General features: G+C 39.1%; 1 protein-coding gene across 2 annotated transcripts in view; it reads right to left on the minus strand.

Moving 5' to 3' along the window:
* Positions 1-8,704: 8,704 nt before the first annotated feature.
* NR5A2 (nuclear receptor subfamily 5 group A member 2) overlaps positions 8,705-16,521 on the minus strand; it is a gene marked incomplete at both ends in the record, with an annotated part of 95,238 nt that continues 87,421 nt past the window's right edge. For both annotated transcript variants that reach the window (XM_082314550.1, XM_082314549.1), the window contains one exon: positions 8,705-8,952. In XM_082314550.1, coding sequence (XP_082170676.1) covers positions 8,705-8,952 — 248 coding nt within the window. The remainder of the gene's footprint in view (positions 8,953-16,521) is intronic.

The raw sequence follows: 16,521 nt of genomic DNA on the forward strand, positions 1-16,521 counted from the left end.
GGTAAATCCAATCTCTCAAGGCTGCCCCTCCAGAGCAGCCTGCGTGCTCTCCAGGCAACCAGTCTCCCTCCAGGGTGGATACACCAGTAACACCTCATGTCCTCATGGCACTTATCAACTTATTTCTTATGTTTCTTACAGGTTTTAAATGTTATTGTGACAAATAATCATGTTTCTGGAACAGCGTAGGATGTAGGTGAGCCTTGGCTGTGGGAAGGTGGGAAGATCGAGGCAACGCATCCTGGGGATTTTCCAGGATTACAGGGGAGTTTGTGACTGAAGAGAATTGGGGATTCCCAGGTTTTCTTCTCTGGATCTCCAGGAGGCATCTCTCATACAATCTATACTACAGACCTGAGCCTCAAATACCTCATGACTAACAGACCTATCAAAATAGAACAGATTTTTTTTTTTCTTTTCTTTTTTTTTAAAAGAAAAAAGTGGGGTGAGACTTTTTGCTCTTCTGTCTTCTGGAACACGTCAAGTATGTCTGTACATACACTTTTTTCTAAAATAATTCTTTAAACTACAAACAAATTATCATTTTCTTCCTGGCTACATTAGTTTGTATTGTACTACTTATGGCTTTCATGAGAAGGCATTAAAACAAAGCAGAACAGCTACAAAGTAACTACCAGGAAGAAAACAGGGTTTTTCTAGTGTCCTTGGCCTCGATTTTATCACCCAAAAGTGATCGCTTCCTTTCTGGAGCTTCTTTCTTGTTTTGTGTATATAATTTCTGTGCGTAGTTGCTCACATGAAATCAACCTCCAAACAGTGCCAAAATGTAAATTTAACAAATTAGGTGAGAGGTAAGTTGGGGTGAAGTTTATAGCATCAGTAGAGTGATCCTTTAATAAATCAATTGTAGTCTAAATATTTGAAAATACCTGTTATTAAAATTCTGTTGTTTTCTTCACAACTCCCACACTCAATAAACGGACAATGATTCTGCATTATTAATTACTTCCAAGTATATAAATGGGGGCACACAGTTCTAGAGCAGCAGACAATCTCACTAAATCTACCTCCTCTGTCTAGTCACAGACTGGCAACCCCTGACACCGACGTGCTGTACCATCACTCACGGAGCAGTCAGGCTGTGCAGCGCTCGCCTGCAGCATCTTGGCCAGAGCCCCTCTTGCCTACTTGGAGTTGTTGCTCTATGCTGAACAAAACGTTACCGAGACACGGTTGATGCTGCTCCGCCAGACTTCCTCAGGACCCTGGCACACCAGGTGAGGTACCAGCCAGTTTTTCTGACAGCAAGGAAAGGTGTCTTAAATCTCTCACCCCAGAAAGTACAGTGAGGTTTTTTTAGTTTTCTTTTTTCCCTGCAGGATGCCCAAGCAGTAAAGCTGTGTCAAAGCTGGATATATAAAAAACAAGGGGAAAAAAAAAGAAAAATTTTGTTCCCTGTACTCTTTTTGGCAAAGGCTCTTTTCTTGGTCATGTTGAATATTGCTAAGCATGTTGTTGGAGCAAAAAAACCCCAGTCTTAAAATAATTTAATCCTAGTACTGATGCTGCTCCTCTGTTTAGATTCCACTATTAATATTTATGTGCTGTTCTTGAACTAAAATTCTTGGATGTTTCCTATTTTCCCTCTGAAAACAATGTTTGGTAAGAATTGTTGATTATTTAGGTCTGTAGAGCTGGTCATTGTAAGCCAAGACATAGCAGGGTGACTGGTGACCTTGTCTTGCTTTTGGCTGGGATTTCTTCAGCCTGGTCTGACCAGGTCCAGCAGTCACCTTCCTGTTTTGACATTTGTGGTCACTTTGCTGCTTTGAAACATGCAGACAATACGGTGTCCTTGACCTCCTTGTCCCCTCCCCAACCTATAGGTAACGCTCCTGAAAATCTTGATGCATTGGGTAAAATTGACTTGTGAATTTTGTTTACATACAAAGAAAAGGAAAATTAAAGCAGAAATGTGTAGCATGAATTGGGGTGTGGGAATCTGAGAGGTACAAAAGGAGTGGAAAGGCAGCAAGAGGCTCAGGTGAAGACCAAGGGCTGTCACTGGGAGCGAGTGTGGAGGATCAGCTGGGGTTTCAGTAACGCAAGCGAGCAGAGAGGGAGACTAACATAAAGAAAGAAACAAAAATCAGAAGATGTGCCCCAGCCCCACCTTCTTGGGGTCAGCGCCTCTCTCAGCTTCAGCATCTGAGGTTCTGTATCCCAAGACATGCAGGACCTGGGGGAGGCTGCAGCCGCAAACCCTAGTGTTGTGGGACTCATAGGAAGGTCTTCTGTAGGAAGAGTAGGACATTGCTGTAGAGTACTTCAACTGAATTTGCTAAGTGAAAAACCAATTTGGCATGGTTTGTGAGGCAGCTATAGTGTTTGATTTTAAATAAAACCATAGTGCAATAATAAGCTTCCGTTTTCACAGCGTGAGTTGAATGAATTGCTTAAACATATTCCATCAATTATTCCATGCTGTGTTTTTTATCTGTAATTTATATACATTGTAAAATAAAACTATGTTTATTAAATGAAAATTAAAACCAATATCACTTACTGTGGCAGGTCCCTAAAATACATAAATGATAAGTTATTCAGGCCTTGTTAATACTTCAAAGCAATGATAATAATCTGGCATATTTTATTTAGTTTTTTTCCTTTAGATTAAAAGTGAATCAAGATTAAATATTTATGAAACATAAATATCCTCATGTCTCTTCCATGTCCATGTCCTTCCTTTTTATTATATTTTCTTTTGGAGCTATTCCTCCCCTGTTATCTCTCTTGCTTTCTACTGTAGTTTATGGACTGATCATAATAGACATTTACAATACTCCATATTTCTTACCGTGGAATTCAAGCTCGGGTAGTCCTACAGACCTTCTCTTAACATACAGCTATAACGTGCTGCTTTGCTATAGGAAGCAGAACACTTTGAAGAACTTCTCTTCTTTGATGCATGTAGGTTAAGATCAAGTTGTAAAGAGCAGGACAGCTATAGTGATGTAGTACAAGACATAAACACCACAGTATTAATTAGAAAGGCCTGCCTCACTTTTCTGTTATTCTGCACCAACACTCTTCTGCTTGCACGAGTGGAAAGACACCACTGTGAAACAGGAATCGAGCCGCGCGGATGACTGAAGCTCCGTGTCCCCCAGGGAGCAATGCCTCATGAAATATTTTGTATGGGAACAGAAGCGCTGGATGTTTAAATGTGCCTTAGGAATACCCATAGGCGGCATGTGACGTGTGTGCATGTGTCTGTAGGCATGCCAGCAGCTACTGAATGGCTGTCAGCACTTTCTGTTGTACAAACAGCGACTTGTTTGGGGTCCTTCCCACAAACGCACTTTATTCCCTCTGGTGCAGAGTCCCTGTTTTACTATATAATTGCAGCTGACAGCCTGGATTGGTAGTATCCAGCAAACATTCAGCAGCATCAGTCGCAGGGTGATTGACGTGAATGCCGCACAGGGAGGCTCTTGCTCTGTGAAGGTTTTGGTTTGCAGCAGTATGCTAAACAATTGGTGTTACTGGAAGCGTCCTAACATCCTGCATCTCAAATGGAGAGTCATTTCCCCCTTTTACGGGGAATTTACTGATCCTGAAGCATAGGAAGAGCAAGATGTGAGTGGACAAAATGGTGACGCCAACACTAGTTTTTTCTGCTGTTTGTTTCACCCTGTGTTTTATTACTAACTAATGTTAAAACCTGTAGTCCTTACCGAGGTAGGGCACCAGTGGTCTCAGCAGGACACTACAGCTGAGCCACCATTAATCCAGACAGCATAAGGAGCCTGCATTCCACCAACATCTTGCTTTACCTTGCATCTGAATTATCCACTCGGGTGTGCACAGGACATCCATAGCAGAAACTGCCATAAGCCTGATTGATAGTTAATCTAGGACTTAAAGGAAATTACAGGGAATAGGAAATAAGGGTCAGGACCTTCTTGGGGCAATGGTGAAAACTCACCTAGTATTGCAAGTCCAAGCTCGCATGCCAGACTTCAAGACTGTCAAATACATTGGAGAGGGTTTTGTTCTGCAGAGGAGCAAAAAGGGGTCTGGAAAGTATCTTTGCTGAAGGGAAGCTTTGTCTTGTCCCACTGATGTGTGCTGGACCAGACTATGTCTATTAAGTAGCTTCTAGTGTTGCTCCCTTCAGCTTAGGTCCACTGACATCAGGGTAGGCATGTCTGCGCTCCGTCTGAGGGTCAGGCCCTCTTCTGCCTTTATTATTTAGCAAAGGTTTTTCATATTGTTGGCAAATTGCCCTTAGAAAATGAATCTTTTCTCTACAGGCTTACACGCAACTGAAATTGCTGGACTGGCACAGAAGTATTTGGGCTCATGCCAACATCACAGGGTTGTATAGCTCTAGGATCTGATGCTGCTAAAAATTTATCTGTAATTTTCTTGGCTTGCCATTAATTTAATCCTCTTTGTCTGCCATTCCCAATTCCAGACTGCAGCAGATGCACCAATATAGAATTTCCCTGGAAAACAACAGCAACTTCTGTGATATATCTAGACTATGGGCTTCAAATTAGGGGTTAATAAAAAGTGTTGTTCAGTATTCCAGGAAATTGTCAAGATCACTAAGTATTGTACTGACTTGACCTGTGTTACATTGAACTCACTCTTTCCATGTTTCCAATAAAAACAGACACCAGATTGTTCCCAAACCAGTGTCAAACTCAAGTTAAAAATAAATCCCCTCCTAATTTAAATGGTAGTGTATATACTAAATATATCACCCCAAAATATATCTCTCATAAGGAAAACTATCTAAAGTATATCAACCCTGAAATCTCCCTTGGGTCTTAGGCAAAATCATGGTTTTCAGTGATGATTCCTAAAAGTTAAAATAATCCTTCCTCACTTGTAAGCCACCCAATCCTATTTGTTTTACTCTGTTTTTGTTGCAACACTGAACCAGCTTTGTTTCGTTCAAGCACGGGATTTGTAAATAACTAATTATAGCCCTGTTTTTTCCCCTTGAAGCATTACACCTCAGAGAACAGCCCCTTTTCAACTACCAGGCAGTTCAGGGGAAGCGGTGGACTTGGTCTCAAAACAGTAGGGTACTGCTGACAAGCTCTCTTGGACCACTTCACCTCCTGCTCTCGAAACGCCAATCAGATGAGCCAGAGGGCAACTTTAGGAAAATATTTTTCTCTAGTAGCAGTAACATCTGCCTCCTTGGCAGCCTCCGCTGGCAGTTGTGTTGGAAGCTGTGGGTTTGCCCCTGGCCCTGCCGCGTATTTACATTGCTGAGAGGTTATCCTGAGCGTCGCTGGATCCTGTTACCTGATTTTCTTTTGTTCTGTCTTTTTCCCTCTCTGATGCTTTGGCTGCTTAACTCTTTATCGGTAACATGTAAAGTGAAAATTAAGTGTGCCGTATGAGATGAAATGTATTAATTTGTAAGTCTTAACTGGTAAATTCCTTTTGGATTAGAGATTCAGCTTTTCTGATCTGTTTAGCTGTATTTACTTTGCTTCAGCCTAGGCAATTTCACCATTGCTGTCTGAGCTTTTGAAGGTGCCGCCCTCCACATCTGTGTCCTCTGCTCTACGCCAAATTCTCTTTGGTGCTCATTTCTCCTTCGTTTTACTCTCTTCTTCTGAGTAACTGATTTTTGATCGGTGCTTCATTTCAGTGGAATGATGTTATTATAAAGACAATTATAAAGTAGTCAGCACGGGCATATCAATATTTATTGAAATACTGAAAAAAAAATAATTCCATTGGCGATGAGAAACTCCTGGCAAGAACTGACATGACAATATGTATTTCACCGATACAGTAAGAGAACTTCAACTTCAACAAGTAACTCACTGCACATTCTAAGAGTTGCATGGATTTAAATCCAAGGCAGCTGCAGAACATCTGTAATACAAATAGTCAGACTTTACAGATTGTCTGTTTACAAACACAGAACAACTATAATAAACCAGCCAAAGCCAAACCCTTTGAATTTTAGTCTGCTTTTACTAATATGTCCTGTAATCAATAAGGCAGTCAGAAGTAAATGTCAGGTTACAAAGTAGTTAACAATTAACATGAGGGGTTTTTTTTGGTGATTTCCCCGCCCCCTGCCCCCCCCACGTACTTTGGGCAATCCGGTGGGATTCTCGGAACCACAGATGTGGGCAAATATATGTTAGTTTATCTGAAATGGCTTCCATGAAACTGTATGAAAAATTCTTCTTTTCTTCTATGACCTTATTTTAATTCTTTTGTCCTGTATATAGATAATGGTGCTGTGAACACAGTTAGCAATAATTTTTTAAGCTTTTTTCTTTAATATTCAGTGAGATTCACTGTAGCATTTCGACAGGAAAAAAAGAAAAAATAGAGAATGCAAACACTTGAAATATGCTTTCTTTTGCTTTTAAGAAGGAAGAATTGACCATGCTTATCTTGTACACGTGGGTATATGTATTTCACAGGCACCGTCAATTGCCACCCGCATCTTACTTTCTGTTAGTTTAGTTTGTTTGAGGGAGAACGCTGTTATTTAAATAATGCTTGCATATCTGCTGTGTGGATGACTAAGGGAGCTGTGCTTGGTTTGCTTTTGGTCCATATGACAGTATGTGTGTTCTGTGATATAAGACAGGCATCTAGGAGTTGCAGACACGAGGCTTTGCTGTGTTTGTACCCTATGCATGGACAGAATATTAGAGCTGATTAATACAGGCGATTAAAATAGTGCGCTTTGTACTAATGCAGATGTAATAACTGATGTCTTTGGTATACAATGTATGAATGGTTGGAAAAAAATAAGAGAAATGCACCTTTTCAAGTTCACATGAAACAGAAAAAGCTATAACTCACATAATTTACAATAGATTTAAATAAACTACATTTAGGATTATGAAGATTTACAGACATTTAATCAAGTGATGATTTTAATTTGTAAAGACCCTTGTGTGTCCCTGAACTATGTTCCACTAACTTGAAGACATGCTACAGTAAACACATATATTTGGCTTCTTCATTCTGGCTATATCTTATATAACGATGAAACCAAAGAACAATAAATTAGCATCATAATTGTCTACAGTGGAAACTATCATATACAATATAAATAAACTATTCAAAAGCCAGCAATCTTCATGAAAAAAATTAAAGGATTAGGATTTTATACAGTTTCTACAAGTGATTGTGCAGCCGATAATCTCAAAAATTAAAGTCAAAATGAAATACCCCTATTGATTTTAGTGTCTCACGACATACAGTAATTAAGTACTGGTAAAATAATTACCAATTTAAAAGAAATAATAAGGAAATCACTGCTCTGCAATTTTATCACAGTTTTTTCCCCACAGGACCTAAAGAATGTAAACACTATGTTTTTGTTAATGTTAGAGATTAATACTTTATTTTGAATGTCTGTTGATCCACACCTGCACAGTTACCTTTAAGGATAACGAAATAAGGCAAGACTTATAACTGTGGCACTACATGTTAATACTGATATCTTCATTTGGACAGAGAGAATTGTTTGTTCTTCTCTAATATTTGTTCTGCAGCAGACTTTGGCCTACATAGACATAGCAGTATCACTCTTCTTTCTTTGCGTAAAAGATGTGTATTACCTAACTTTAAGAAGTTTCATTGGATATTGGATATTTGAGTTGAAATTTAGTTTCTTAATTACTGGCAATTTTAAAGATCATTTCTTAATAAGCTCCATGGCATCATCAGGTCATACAATTCATTTGCCTATTCTTGCATCACTAAATGCCTTTTCTTAATTTTAGTTTTAGTTTTTTAACATCAGTATTTGATGTCCTAGAAAATATTTTGTGTGTGTGTGTCAAAGAAGCTATTGTTTGTGATGGCTAAAATATTTTCATTTCCTTTATTTGGAAATGGCTGTGAATATATAGCAGAGCCATATTTTAGCCACTGCACTAGTTAAGTATATAGTTGAATCGGCTAATTTGTTTTGGAATATTTACCTTAGCTGTTAAATAGCTATCCAATAACAGTAGTAGAAGAGGGATACTGCCTGATCGAACAACATGAACACGTGACAAAACAAACTTCAGAACATAGTAAGAATGCCAAGCTAACTGGATAACAGACTCTTTATATTAGCGATTTGCAGGCCTGAGAGACCGACAGTCAAAACCAGCCTCTTAGGATTTGGTGGCGATACTACATAGCACGTGGCCTGCGCCAGCTCTCTCTTACAGATTGTTGAATGGATGCCACGTCATTTATCGCAGAAGAAGTAAGTGTTGGGTCCTTGGACGGATGACAGAAGATGCTATAGATGCAGTTTTGCATCTATTATAACTGTTTTAGAAGTCCTGCTATACAGCGAAGGAATTCAGTGCACTCAAATTCCCCACTATCTTAGCTTGATAATACGGATCAGTTTTTTTTCTCCTAAGTTTCTTCATATTGGCAATCAGCAGAGTTAAATATACAAGAATCATTCTGTCCTTTTTCATGTTGACATTGGTGATAGTATCCACTTGGTAAGTTCACTTCACTCCAGTATAAAGTCCTATATAGATTCCTTTGGGGATGTGTAGCATATGATTCACAGTTTGCAATACAAATACCCTGATACATCACTTATTTACTATTAGTATTTGATTATTATACCATTTTGCAAAGTCTTAAAACCACGTTTTAATTAGTGTTGCTTGGAGCAGTTCAGAATATATTTTTTTTCCTTGAAAGCAGAAGCTCTAATGGGTATAATTTATGCTCTCTTTGCATGCAGCATTTCAATGAGAAGGTTATTACACGGCACATCCCCGTTCAGGTGTTTGTAGTAGAGGTATTCTTCGGCCTGCATACTGATGGCCCGGATTTCTGGTAGTCGCAGGAGAAGCTGCCCAAATTTGTCTGTTTGCTGTGGGTAATTACACATTGTGTAGTCCAGCAGAGCAGCATTCACTTGTTCCTGAACACCTTCCACAAGCTGGAAGTTCTCAAGATTTTTGACATCTGAATGATGATAAAAAAAAAAGTAACAACAATTCAGTTGCATTTTAATTCCTGTTTACGAAGGCAGTGTTTCACTAAATGGATGTATTTTTTTTTCCTCCTGACAAAAGCATACTTTACAAGCTGCTGAATATTCAGTGAACCCTTTTGCGAACTTTCCTGGGAAAATGATCACAAAAGAGCTTTAGCGGAGTGTCTTGTTGAAATTCTGCATATACCTCAAATCAATTAGACACCAATGGAGTCTGAGCAAGGTCAGCTCTTTTCATAGCTTACAAAAAGAAAGGTTGAGGATTCCTAAAGTAGAAGACCATAATATATTGCTAGCAAATGAGTCCCAAGAGGAAGCCCTATCTTTAACCTAGTATGTTACACAATTCATATAATTCTGTATTAATTTTTCTGACCCAAGGTGAAATCTGTGTCCAGGGTATGATGTAGTTAATTCTAATAAAAAGTGACAGGGTTCTTGTTTCTGTTTGACATTTTCTAAATGATTCTGAAAGCCTTTGACTTGTCTAGCCTATGTTAATGAACCATCTGGTACACTCCAGTGACTGCCAAAATAATCTTCCCTACTAGAAACTCTCTAAAATATATATTTCACTGACTAATGATCTTTATAAAATGAAATCATTGTCCTTTGGGTAGAATACCAGATAAGAATGGTGCCCTTTAACCTGAATATGGTTTCTGAAATCCAACACAGATTTTTTTTTTTTTTTTTTTTTGATATTGTACAACAGGGGCATTTACATCAGTATGGCAGGTACAGTTTGTTCACTCTGCCTCTGTTTGATTATCTGCTGTTCCTATACAGCAAGTTCAGGCTCTGGAAATGCTGGTCAGAGATAAATGCCAGTATATAAACTCCTCATTATTTGCTTCCCTGTGTAAAAATATTCTGATGGCATTGTCTTTTGATGTGTCTGGAGACAGAAGTTATTCTAAAGCTTGCAAATTAGAGTGCTCCTATAATGCAGAAAGAGTGAAGTGATCAAAGTGCTCTTGGTGGGAGAACTTGTTTCGGTTGATGTTTGATCATTTATACCATCAGTAGAGTACTGTAACACAGTTTCTTGCAATGCTAAAGCACGGTGATACTGACCATAACTATGCTGCTAATTCACTTTGACTAAAGACAAATCTGCTCTTCTATGGATGTTCTTGGAACACAGGAGATGTGGAATTTGGCAGAATTTGGTTCATTGTAAATGCCAGCCTTTGATTGGAGGGGAAATGAGTGTTTTCCTTTGCAAAACAGGAACACACATTGGTCCCCCAATGCAACAGCAGCCTGGGAGGCTGTGTAAATTGGGTCTCACTGCACCTTTTCCTAAAAGTGCTTTACATAGAGCAAATATTGGTTCCTGCACATAACAGTGTGCTGGAACACGAGGGAAATGGTTGGAGGGGGCAAACATTTTCTTCAGGACAAGGGGACAGGAAGGATGCCAAGGATGCCAATGGCAGCCCAGGGTAGCACGCACAGCCTCCAGGGCCTGAGTTACAGGCTTTGAGCAGGAGCCTCTCTGGAGCGTGCTGGCTGCCAGCTGCACTTCAGGTTCACTCTTGCATGAGCTGGGGTGAGTGTTTCCTGCTGTGATCATTGCTCCCTGCCTCTTTCCTGTCCCAGTTTCACTGTGGAAATGAAGCAAGTGGCTCCCAGATTTGTGCTGTTTGTTTGGGAACTGGGGACACAACCCCCGTCTGAATTTTGCTAGCTGGCTTAAGGAACTTGCTAGCAATACTGAAATTATGACGGCTGTCCAACAAAAATCGTCTGAACTTTGCATTATCCAAAGCGAGGAGAACTGGAAACTTCAAAGCTGCTATGCCTGGTCCCTTAGCTATTCAAACTGATTTATCCAAAGCCTTTTTGCCAGTGTCTCTGGAGATCTTTGGATAATCATGTTTTCATCTATCACACTGGACATTTTGTCACACAAAATATAGCTGTTTATTATTTTATGTACCTACCTAAAACTCGCAAGGTATTTTGTAGCAAGTGTAACCTGGTTTAAAAATTGGGTGTCATAAGCATATTTTTATAAAGTTAAGAAAGGAACAGTATCAACTATCACAATTATTTTAAACAGGTTGCTTTCAGATGCAAAATGCAATCATGAATGAATTGTTAGAACGTAAGAAATTCCCACAGAAAACAGGGACTGTGCTGGAGGTTAAACTGTGTTAAACAGCAAGATAAAATATATGATTTCGGAATCAGTATTTCCAACTTTTTTCCCCTGTTAATAATAACTTTAAACATCGGGAAGTTTTAGAAACTGCTAGCTGATTCATCCCCCTTTAAATTTAAAGGGCATCTTTCTGTTGCTCTCTGTCTGTTTTGAATCATACTGTGAGATTAAATTGTGCTGACTTCTTAGAAAACCAGGTTCATTCCCATTTTTGCTCTCTGTCTAAATGTTATTGCATGGAATATATATTTATTGGCAACATCACAAAGTCAATTTTTACAAAGATCAAGCAGAAACAAAATCTGAAAAGTGCAAATTTTCTGTATTATCTTGCAAAAAGTGGTGAATTCAATGTATATTTTATAGAGATTGATATCATACTCTAAGTCAAAAGGAGGCATAATATTTTATCTTTATTGCTCCCATATACAGGATCGGTGGCTTCTGGCAGTAGGTGTACCTGTGCGTTGTATCGGTGTTTCTATACACTTGTCAGCTATGTGGCCTGGCTGAACTGCATGGAAGTTGCAGAACTACAGGGGAAGAAGGTCTGTGTTGGTTTTTTTCTCGTCTCAGTGGACAGTTCTTTAAATACTCATATGTGGCAACATAAGCATTGAAGTCAGATGTAAAAACAAGTCCAATTAACACTAACAGTAAACAAAAAGTAGTTCTGGGGCTTCCAGCCTGAGGAAATACTTTCAATGTATTTCCTCTACACAAATTCTTGATGTTTGTTGTGAGGCTCAGTGCTTATAAACAAGATGTTATTAGCTAACCAGTGAAAATATGTAGAATTTTCCTGGCTGTTTCTGTACAGAATCATATACTCACAGTCCAAATGATTACAGTTTAGGACATCACTACACAGTTCATCTGTGTGTAGATCTCTCCAGGACTACAATCATAATAGTGGGGATGTAGAGGCAACCTGATGACCAGCTATGTATTTTGGAGTGAGTCTTCATGAAGTAACCAAGATTTTTGGATATGACTTTTGGCAAGTGCTCTCATATCATGTATGTTAACAATAAATGTTGCACTAAAGCAAATGAGACATATTGAACAGAGAGAGAGAGAGAGAGAGAGAGAAGTCGAAGGATATGTGCTGAGCACACCCTGTAAAGCTCCATTGTCGTGTCTCAAGCTCCCGTATGATATTTTCTATATTGTTAAAAAAGAGGTTTGCCAAACACATAGTTGCAATATAAATTACGTAGTTATTTTTGAGAGAGAATCACAAACTCTAGCTCTGATAAAGATGAATAACAGGAAAACGTGTGAATATTAAGTTATTTCCAGTAGCTCCAAGTACTGCAGGTAGAACAAGAAATGCTATACAGTTTTCACTTCTGGTACTTAGTATTTAGCTGATAGTGATACAAATGTTATTAAATAATAACTTTGGTTTGTAAGTAGATGGTTTTCCTGTGCTTTGGGCTTGTTTTTTGTTCTTGGTATTTATTATATAACTCTGGCTAAAGGTAAGTGATTTAGTTTTCCAAGTATTTCCTTTTTGACAAAGATCCTTTGAATGCTAATGAGTTAAGTTGGTGAAACATCAAGCAATTCTGGTGCAAGTCTGTTGAAGGCAGTGGTGTACAATGAGCATGAAATCTGCTACTGATGTGTACAGCACAACAGTCTTTTAGGTTTTCATATAATTCTTCGTTCCTGTCTGCTTTTTAGAATTGGAATGTCTCTTATCAATCTTTACATCAGTTAGTAACAATTTAAAGTACACATGTTTAAGCTTAATGCACGAAATCATTTTCCAAGGTTTAGACGCTTGTAAATTAAATGAGTAGGAATAAGTCCCCCCCTCCCACCCACACACCCTTTAAATCCTAGCAGCTAGAAAAAGTGTTTTGTGTTGCTACAGTAAGTATCAGTCTCTTATCTCTTCTACTTTATTCACTCAGGGACTAATTACCAACTTTTTACATGAAACAGCCTTACTGTGAGCTCACAGTGGGGCGCACATCTTTTTCTATCCTTATTGGAAAGTAAACCCTTAGGTCTTCTGGAATATATTATATGTTTTACAAGAAATAGCAATTGCTTTTCTGTCAAACAAAGAATTTTTGTTCTCTATAGCTTACTTTTGACGATTAAGACAAAAACAGTATTATAGTGTGTCAGGATCTGCTCTGCAGTCACAGTAAAGATCTGCCAGTATTCCCAGAAATCCCCCCATTTTGATTATTTTCTACATCTGCTGTAAAGCTGTGCATTAAGCTGAAACTGCATACAACATTCAGCCTGAGGAGAACACTTTTGCATATTTTCCCCAAAAATGGGTCTGGTCTTTAGAGGGGGAAAATATTTAGGTTTCAGAGAGATTTTCTCCCTCTCATATTCCAAACATGAAATACTGAAGATTTGGTGATCTACTAATCTGTAGAGAGCTTCCCTCGGTCTGGGAATTTTGAAAAGAAAAATGAAACAGAATGAGAGATTTAAATTTGAAAAATAGTAACTCTTTAGGAGCAGCGTAAATATTTCCAAAAGAAAGCTGGGTAAATTTTACTGCTCACATCTTTTATCAGGTACTCTTTCTACATGAAGTGACGAAGAGGTGCGTGCACACACAGCTGAGCTGCCTCTCTGCATCTTGCACCATTGCAAGGCCTGGTATTGCAAGGATGAAATAATGTTGTGTTTAGGCTTCTCCATGGGGAGAAATTTCTCACCTTCATAAGGCTGGAAACAGTCTTACAAATACTCCAAGCAATAGGACTTGATAGCAGCCCAGGGCTGAGCTTCCTCACCCTGAATGGGCTGATGAGCCCCATCATTTAAGGACTTTATTAAAACCCAACCAGTCCCAAAGCTTAGTAGCTCTTTGGAAAGACTGTTAAATGTGTAGGTAAAATATGATGTCTTCCAAACTCTAGTGATGGCATTTTTGGCCAGGAAGGCCTTCAGGCTCATTCTCCAAGAGGTTTGTCTATTCTTTCCAGCCAGACTGCATGGCCTACTGAGCAGCATTGCCTCTGCTTAGAAACACACTGTTTATCAGGGAAAGATGTAATGTGCCTTCTCAGCCCAAAGTCAGGGTTCCCATCAGGGGCTGTGGTGTGAGGTCAATTCCCATTCAAGATTGAAAATGGAATATGTTAATTCTGATGAAGGCTTTTCTCCCAGAATAGTTCAAAGAAGGGGGACTACCCAGGATGGAGGTGGTGTTACCAAACCTTCCTCTATTTAAACACAGCTTTTTTCTAGTTTCTTTGTCCACTTTCTGATAGCCTTGCAATCTCTGGGTTACGGGACTTAAAACACAGGTAGATTTTGACATGTGATAAAAAATTTGTTGAGGGCAAGAGTAGTAATGGTTGATAAAGTGCCAATCTCTGAAAATTACCCACAATTCTCCTTCATTGAAACTAATGGAAACAACAGTGGTTCCATATAGCACATCTGTCATGAAGGCAGATGTATGCCATTCTATAGCTAAGCCTTCTTGACAGACAAAATGCTATAAAGAAGGAAGATTTATGGTAAAGATAAGCTCCTTAATGCAAAATTCCATTCAGTTTTATTACAGAAGGGTTATGCTGAATATTATTTAGTTAGAAGTCATGGGAAACAATTTTTGATAGATGTGTTTGTTAATCAGTGGTAAGACGTTACATTTAGCACTTTCTAAACCTTGAAAAACCTTTACATTATAACAAAAGAAACCACTTTTATTTTCTTGACTCCCAAGTCCAAACTGAATGCATAAAAAACTTTTCCTGTCTTTAGCAGGATTCTTTTTTGGCAGTGGTTAAGCTATCTGTAACAGTGCACCAATCAATCTCTGAGTGTTTATTAGGGTCATAAAGTAATTTTCATTTTCAGTTGAACATGACATTAGATAATGGGCACATTGTTTTGAACATCTTGATTAAATTCTTCTATAACAATGTATTTCATTCACACCTAAGTACTGGGCAAAATGCTATATATTTTTAAAGAGAGAATAAGATGCTTGTGAGAGAACAAGCTGTAATTCTTAGTCTGAATCCTATTTCATCCCCTCAGTATTCAATCTTGATGGACCTTTGGTTAGTTTCAGAACAGCTCAGACTCAACTAAAACTTATTTTGGTGTAGTTTTATAGTGGTAGGCTTCTTTATAGTGTTATTTAAAATATTGAAGCGTGTTTTTCTATTCCAAAAAGATTGTAAAATGACAGATTCTTACTGAGAATACAATCTCCTCACGTCTATTAAGAACCGTGCTTATTGACTTTTGTGAAAAATTTTATAATTGCTTTTGCTACTGTTAGCTCTGCAATGGAAAGGGAGATATGGGGAAATAAGCTGGCTTCCTCTCCTTGTGTAACTGTGAAATTATTTTACTAAATTTCAGTTGTTTCTTTTCTTGCAGTCCCAGTAAAAACAAAGGGCAAAGCCTAATTTGATCTCTCGAATCTTTGACTGGTGTAATTACTGAGTCATCACTCAGGAAAATAAAACAGCTTGACTTTCAACAGCTCAGGCTGAGTTTACTGACTTGAAAGTTAAACAAACAAACACAATCTCCACCCACTTCTCCTCCTGGCACCCCAGGAACCAACATCCTTATTACTTGCAAATGAGGCATATATGATATGGTAGTCATTGAAACACAATAAAACAAGATCCTGACAGGCCTCTTTGGAGGAAGAGCTGCTCACAAGTCCTGGCCCAAAGTCCACAGCCAGTTACACCCTTAAGTAAAGTCCAGTGTTTCTCACTGAGACTCATGTGGAAAAAGCGTGGCCAGGTACAGCCACACAGCCAGGGGTGTGGACAGCCAGTTGGGATAGCTGGTTGATGAAACTATGGCCCAGCCCAGAAGATGCCGGGACAGACCACAGGCACCGAGGCCCAGGCAGCGATTCCACTGCTGGTGCATCATCTTAGCCATCCCTAAACTCCAGTACCACCTTACTTTCTTTCACTTTCTAAAGCTTCCTCCATGCCTGGAGTTATGCCCCTGCTGATGTCCCAGACGTGCTCCTGCTTTGGGTGAGCAATGCAACGTGTTGATTGTCTCTTCCTCATCTGGGACTGAGGGTAGCCATCTATTGCCTGAAGGCTTATTCTGTAGGTATTTTAATCTGTGCTTAGTGTTCACTGATAGGATTAGGTTCCACATAAGAGAGTAGCTGCTGCTTTCTTTGAAGACATGACAGAGGAACAGGAATTTGAACAGGACTTGCTCTGTTGTGTCTTCAAGGAAATTCCCCAAACAGCTGGAGTCTCCCACCATGCCAGTGGGTGGTTTTAGCTATTGCTAGCTGCAGGCTGTTCTCAGTGAAGGTGTGCTTCAGTCTGTGAGTTGAAGCTCTGCTGCTGCACTGAAAAAAATAACCCTAGGTGATTTAAGCCCAAAT

Source organism: Platalea leucorodia (genome assembly GCF_965183815.1).
Source record: "Platalea leucorodia genome assembly, chromosome: 5".
NCBI classification, from domain to species: domain Eukaryota; kingdom Metazoa; phylum Chordata; class Aves; order Pelecaniformes; family Threskiornithidae; genus Platalea; species Platalea leucorodia.